This window comes from Eimeria maxima, genomic scaffold, assembly GCF_000499605.1.
Source record: "Eimeria maxima Weybridge genomic scaffold, Emw_scaff663, whole genome shotgun sequence".
Lineage (NCBI taxonomy): Eukaryota > Apicomplexa > Conoidasida > Eucoccidiorida > Eimeriidae > Eimeria > Eimeria maxima.
In genome coordinates, this window is record NW_013566674.1 from 11,325 (window position 1) to 19,075 (window position 7,751).

General features: G+C 50.4%; 1 protein-coding gene across 1 annotated transcript; it reads right to left on the minus strand.

Moving 5' to 3' along the window:
• Positions 1–1,414: 1,414 nt before the first annotated feature.
• Positions 1,415–2,858, minus strand: EMWEY_00040400 (hypothetical protein; the record flags this gene model as incomplete). The annotated part of the gene is made up of 5 exons (XM_013482560.1): positions 1,415–1,450; positions 1,614–1,749; positions 1,923–2,023; positions 2,516–2,656; positions 2,781–2,858. 5 exons carry the CDS (start codon positions 2,856–2,858, stop codon positions 1,415–1,417), a joined length of 492 nt encoding a protein of 163 aa, XP_013338014.1.
• Between the last annotated feature and the right edge of the window lie 4,893 nt (positions 2,859–7,751).

Consider the following 7,751-nt stretch of genomic DNA (forward strand, 5'->3'; position numbering starts at 1 on the left):
CTCCACCCATGAACAAGCATGGCTATTCCTACGAAGACATCGCAAGCGTTCACACTGTTGAAATGAAACACCTATCAGCGTACTTCCTGGACGGGGAACGTCATGGTTCACAGACGGAAGGGCTCCACTCTATACCCACTTGAGTAACCTGCGCAGGCACATGCACATTGCCATCTGTAGCCTTCCGCAGATGAACAGCATTCCATTGCAGTGCTCACGATTGCTGAATACGTAACCCATTAAAGGACCTAGACGGACCCATGCCGAATGTGAGAGGTTCCTTGAGCAGACGATTGCGTGTTTTTCACGTTGCCATGGAACATCTATCGCCTTACTGCCTGCATCTGCAAGTCCAAGACCAACACATGAGAAGGCGTCCAGCATGCGTGTACCAGAGTACGCTGTGCCGGCACATGCGCATTGCCATCTGTACCCCTCCACAAATGAGCCGCATTCCATTGCAGTGCACGCGCGAGTGCTAAATATATAATACATTCGTCAAGAACCTAGAAGGGAGCTTGCATAAGGTGAGAGGTTCACTGAGCAGACAATTCCGTGCTCATCACTGTTATCGCCCTAAACCCATGAACAAGCGTGGCTACTTAGAAGACGACATCCCAAAGGGGCAATGCGTTGCAAAGGAAAAATTTATTGGCTTACTTTCTGGATGCGCAACTCCACGATACACAGACGACAAAGAATCCACTCTCCATGCTCTAGCCTACGCTGTGCCGGCACATGCACACTGCCATCTGTAGCCTTCCGCAAATGAACCGCATTCCATGGCAGTGCTCACGATTGCTGAACACGTCATACATTCGTCAAGGGCCTAAACGGGACCACGGAGAAGATCAGCGTCTCATTTAGCAGACAAATCCGTGCTCTTCACCATTACCGCCCTAAAGCCAGGTACAATGGTGGCTACTGCAACGAAGATATCACCAATGTTCACATCATTAACATAATACACCTATCAACGTACTGCCTGGAGGCGCAACGGCAAGAGCAAGACAGACGAGGAAGACTGCACTCTCCATGTTCTAGCCTGTGCTGCGGCGGCACATGCAGACTGCCATCTGTAGCATTCCGCAAAAGAACAGCATTCCATTGCAGTGCTCGCCATTGGTGAATATGTAATATATTTGTCAAGGGCCTAGGCGGGGCATGTAGTACATTTGTCAAGGGCCTAGTAGTAGGCCTAGTAATGGCTTTAGGGCGGTAATAGTGATTGCATGGAATTTTCGGCTAAATGAAGCGCTCACCTACATGCCCATTCGAGGCCCTTGACAAATATAAGAACAACTGTGGCTTTTGCGACGAAGGCACGATCCATCGCAATGATATATCTACCATCTTACTGCCTGGAGGCGCGACTCCAAGAGCCACAGACGAGCAAGACTCCACTCTCCATGCTCTAGCCTATGCTGCGCCGGCACATGCGCACTGCCATCTGCAGCATTCCGCAAACGAAATGCACTCCATACAGTGCTCACAATTGCAGAACATCCATTCCAATCTTCAAGCACCTAGCTAGGGCCACGCTGAAGGCGAAAGGTTCATTGAGCAACAAATTCCGCTCCCATTACGTTGCACTGATACGTATACCCTCTTACTGCCTGGAAGAGCAGCTCCAACCTCCACAGACGGGAAGCACTCCACTCTCCATCCACTAGAGTAAGCTGCGCTGGCACATCCACATTGCTATCGGTAGGCTTCTGCAAAGGTATTCCACTGCAGTGCACGCGGTTGCTAAATATATAATACATTCGTAAAGGAACTAGCACGGACAGCTAGGCAGTTCATTGGGCAAACAATCCCATACCTATCATCATTATCGCCCTCAATCCAAGACGGCAAATGGCTATTGCGACGAAGCCATCACGATGGGTCACTCAGTTGCAATGATCCATCTATCCCCTTACTTCCTGGAGGCGCAGCTCCAAGATATACAGACAAGAGAGGCTCCACTCTCCATTCTCTGGCGTATGCTGCGCCGCCACATGCCCACTTCCATCCGCAGCCTCTACAAATGAACCGCATTCCACCGCAGTGCTAACGATTGCTGAATATGTAATACATTCGTCAAGGACCCAAAGGTGACCACGCAGAAGCTGAGCGCTTCATTAAGCAGAAAATTCCGTGTTCATCATCATGACCGCCAGGTACAAAGGGTCGCTACTGCGACGACTACATCGCAATGCTTCACTTTGTCAATAGCATATACCTATCGACGTACTCCCTGGATGCGCAACTCCAAGAGCCACAGATGCTGCGCCGGCTCATGCGCACTGTCCTACGCAGCCTCCACCAATGCAACGCAGTGCTCACAATTGCTCAATATGGAATCCATTCGCGAAGGAACAAGATATGACCACGCACTATCTGGGCGATGATTTGGGCAGATGATTTGGTGCTCATTATTACCGCTATAAAGCCAAGTAGAAAGGTGGCAATTGAAACGACGGTATCGCAAAAGTTCATTCCGTTACAATGATCAATGCATCTGTTTTCGTACTGGCTGGATGTCCAACTCCAAGAGCCACAGACGAGAAGGATTCCACTCTCCATCGACTAGAGTAGGCTGCCACGGCATATGCGCATTGCCATCTGTAGCCTTGCACAAATGAACCGCACTCAATTGCAGTGCTCGCAAAAGCTGAATATGCAATACATACTGTGATCATCACCGTTATCGCCCTAAACCCAAGAAAAAGCGTCGCTATGAAGACAATGACATCACAAACGTTCATTCCGTTACAACAATACACCTATCGGCTTACTCCCTGGATGCGCAACTCCAAGAGCCACAGACGAGAAGGAATCCACTTCCCACCCGCTAGAGTAGGCTGCGTTGGCATATGCGCACTGCCGTCTGTAGCCTTGCCTAGCTGACTATGTAATCCATTCGTCAATAACCTAGCAGGGACAACGAGGAAGTTGAGCACTCCATTTAGCCGACAATTCGGTGGTTATCACGTTGCCATGATATATCTGTCGCCGTACTGCCTATATGCGCAATTCCAAGAGCCACAGACAGGACGGACTCCGCTCTCCATCCACAACAGTAAGCTGCGCCGGAACACGCGCATTGCCCTCCACAGCCTCCACAAATGAACCGCATTCCATTGCAGTGCTCACGATTGCTGAGTATGTAATATAGTCGTCAAGGTCCTAGAGGGGACCAAGCAGAAGGTGTGCGCTTCATGTAGCAGACAATTCGGTGCTCGTCATCATTACCGCCCTAAAGCCACGTACATGCGTGGTTATACCGACGCAGACATCACAAAGGTTCATTCCGTTGCAAAGATGCATCTATCCCCTTACCGCCTGGAGGCGCAACTCCAACAGCTACAGAGGAATCGGGCTTCACTCTCCATGCTCTAGCCTATGCTGGGCCGGCACACTCGCACAGTTCTCCACAGCCTCCACAAATGAAACGCATTCCATGGCAGTGCTCAAGATTGCTGAACATGTAATACATTTGTCCCGGGACCACGTATACGGTCAGCTTCTCACTTAGCAGACAACTGCGTGCTCATCACCATTACCGCCCTAAAGCCATGTACAAGGGTGGCTACTGCGACACAGGCATCACAAAGCTTCACATCATAATACACCTATCAACGTACTCCCTGGATGCGCAACTCGAACCACCAGAGACAAGAGTGGACTCCACTCTCCATGCTCTAGCATGTGCTACGCCGGCATCTGCGCATTGCCATCTGTAGCCTTACGCAATGAACAGCATTTCGTTGCAGTGCTCACGATTGCTGAATATCCAATACATTCCTAAAGGACCTAGAAGGGAACACGCACAACCTGAGCGATTTATTGGGAAGATAATTCCGTGCGCATCACGACTACTGCCCTAACGCCAAGTACAAAGGTGGCTATTGCGACGAAGACATCACAAAGGTCCATTCCGCTGCAATGATACATCAGTTTGCGTACTGCCTGGATGCGCAACTCCAAGAACCACAAACGCGAAATACTCCACACTCCGTCTACTAGAGTAAGCTGCGCCGGCACATGCGCACTGCCATCTGTAGACTTCTGCAAATGAACCGTATTCCATTGCAGTTTCCACGATAGCTGAATATGCAATCTGTTCGTAAAGGACAGAGGGGAACACGCGGGAAAACTGCTCTTCTGAATGGATGCCACCAAACCCAGTTTCTCTTTGGCACTCGAGTGGCAGAACAGCTAGAGGCAAACATGCATATATACATTGAAATAGCCATCTCGGAAGCTATATTTTCCACATTCTTGTTATTCCCCCATCTAGCCTTTCTAGCGACTGTATCGTTGTACATATAGCACTGTGACTGCTCCATACAGCCTGTGTGCAGGGCGTTGAAAGGTGCAAACGAGATGGACTCCTGTACTAGACATCGAACTGCCCAGCGAAGACAGACCGGCATGTCGTGAACATGTCAACGCAGGACGGTGTTGAGGTGCACTCTCGCAGGCAAATGGTTGGAAACCTGGTGGTGGATGCGCAATTCTGCACCTCAGCACTTGTGTTCGAACTATCCGATATCCGCATTTTGCCTTATAGGCCTCTTTGCCAGTGGGTGCTTGGGCACGTGCAGGCAAATGAAGCTGAGAGAACTTGGGTGACGTCGCCAAAATGCGATTCATATAGATGGAGAGCGCACACGACGAATTCGTACAGCAATGCCTAATGCCAGGCTCACGTTCTGTTGTTGTGTAGTGGCAGAACAGCTAAGGGCAAACATGCATACATACATTGGAATAGCCATCTCGGAAGCTATATTTTCCACATTCTAGTTATTCCCGCTTTTCGTATTTCCTGGGACTGTATCTTTGTGCATATAGCATTGTGACTGCTCCATACAGCCTGTGTGCAGGGCGTTGAAAGGTGCAAACGAGATGGATTCTTGTACTAGACATTGAACTGCCCTGCGAAGACAGACCGGCATGCCGTGAACATGTCAATGCAGGACGGTGTTGAGGTGCACTCTCGCAAGCAAATGGCTGGACCCCCAGTAGTTCCTGTGCAATTCTGCACTTCAGCACTTGTGTGCGAACTTTCCTATATCCGCATTTTGGTTTATTGGCCTCCTGGCCACGGGTATAGTGCAGTGGGTGCTTGGGCAAGTGCAGGCAAATGAAGCTGAGAGAACTCGGCTGACGTCGCCAAAATGCGATTCATATCGATGGAGAGCGCACAAGTCGAATTCGTACAGCCATGCCTAATGCCAGGCTCACATCCTGTTACGCGCTCGGACATCAGTGGTCTTATGGGGATATCGGACACTACCGCTTAAGCGATTGCCTAAGCGGCAGTGAAGAGCTGTCATTCGTCTGCAGTGATGTCTGCACCGCAGAACAAGGTGCACCCAAGAACGTTGAGCACGCCTATTAAACCGAATGGTCCCCAGGTCAGAGACAATGCTAGTTGATGTTGAAGCGCACTCTCGCAAGCAAGTGGCTTGATGCGTGGTGATGGCTGTGCAATCTTGCACTTCTGCGCTTGTGCTCGAAATGCCTGATATCCGCATTTTGACCTATTGGCCTTTTGCCTGTGGGAAATGGAGCACGTACAGCGCCCGAAGAACTTGGGTGAGCTCGACCGAAGGCGCTTCATATCAATGGAGACCAGACATGTCATATTCGTACAACCATGCTTAATGCCAGCCTCACGGTCTAGTAGGCGCTCGAACATGGGTGGACTTATGCGGGTGTCGGACCCCGTCCCTTAACAGCCTATGCGCTTGCCTAAGCGAGAGTGAAGAGCGGTCACTCGTCTTCAGTAATGTCTGCGCCGCAAAATAAATTGCACGGAACCACCTTTAGGACGCCTGTTGAACCTCATACGGAGTGAATTGGCACCAGGTCAAAGTAACGCACCAACTGATCCTCGCAATGCCACTGCAGAAACTCTACCCACTGGGACGACGACGAAGGCGGTTGCAAACAGTTTTTTGTAATGCCAGTTACCTGGCACTGGCAAATTCCGCCTTCGGTATTGTCCCAGTCGGTTCTGTTTTTCCGAAACAAAACAGTTTGGATATATCAGAGTGCAACGGGCAAATTACTGTTGGCGCCGAAACGTCAATGTAAGGCTCCCGTACAGCCTGAATACACATCAGGACCAAGATACAGAGCACACCGCACTAGGAGTGCAATCCATTTGGGATATTGGAACATTCCCGCCGACAGTGTATTGCGAGATAACTCCTATCGCCGAATCGTCCAGCAGCTTCACGATGACGCGTGCTCAAGGGCCTAAACCCCGCAGTGCCCGCTTCAATTGCTAAATCCGCGAATGCAGCAGATACAAGCTGCATACTAGGATGGCTGTCGCCGACTTAGGTTGTTGCTTTTTGTTTAGGGAGACCCATTCGAAAGGCCAGTCGGAAGCGACCCCTGTTGTCCTCTGCCGCTGCTGACGGCATGCACAAACGACCCCATCGTCAGTAGCCATTGAAAAATGCCGGTTGAGCTTAACTATTACTACCCATCGGCCGCGCTCCACATAGCCATCGAAAGTACGAATAGCCCCACAACTGGGTTGTGCACGGGTCGTTTTGCCACCGCTTCACAACGTCGAATTCGGCCCTCTCGTACGGTCTAAATGACGCAAGCCGAGATGTGCCCAATCTCTCGCCAATCGGCTTGGTTGTCCCCAAGGGGTGCCTAAATCGATTTGCCAGTGCTAATGCCATCAGCCAAAATGTGCGGTCTCTGTAGTTTTTATATACCTATGTCTATGTCTACGACTATGTCCAAACTCAATTCAAGCACCACCGTGCACGCCATCCAACTGATGCCCGGAATCAACTTGGGGGACAATCGCTTATTGAGCCGCGCATCTGCGACCAATTCCAATGATTTGCGTTTGGACACGCATGAGCTGCTCAAGCAGCGATTGCCATGCAAATTGATTTCGGACAGTCAGTTTGAAGGAATCCCATGCCGGGTAATTACATCCCTACAAAGATGACGAACGCCAGTCTCACCACGTCTAGCAAAGTGGCCTTGCCGCAAAGTCCCACAAGCTCAGTGCACCTATGGCTTAGACATACGACTAAGCTTGCAGTGCACCTATGGCTTAGGCATACGACTGTAGTGCCTAGACTGTCTGAAACGACGGGCGTTTCCGCCGTGCCAGCATCCAACAGCAGTAGGGCTGTACGAGTGTATCCCGTGTTGCGGGTAGTCACGCAATGGGACATACTAACTGTTCCCAAAGTAAAGAAGAATGAATGTCCCGATTAGGACAGAGACGCCCCTCACCTTCACGACGACACCTCTTCGGGGAACGCCGAACAGGCGGTGCCCAACATATTTCCCCTGCGACAATAGCTATTTGGGAAAAGGAGAGCAGTCACTGCTACTCAGATAATGTATTACATGTCACATTGAAAACCAGATGGAGTGGACACCGACAGCTCTGTATACAGCAGCACGAATACGCACACATCACGTGTGTTCGAGAATGCCGTAGCTTATGCCAGGCGAGCCGCTATCCAATGCGGTGGTCAGAGTTGTATAAGACCGTCCCTTACTGCCTATGTGGACATCGTAGAGAACGACTGATGGCACGAGCACATTACCGCCAATCTTCCTGCCGTTCATTCCGTACCAGACACTTCGACGACGCTATCCTATGTGCTGCGGAAGACGATTGTTGGATTTTTCCTGACTTACCAAGCCTAACCAGCGTTATCGCCGAATTGGCGAGGCAGACTGAGCAAGCATTTTGCCTTTTTCCAGTATTAATG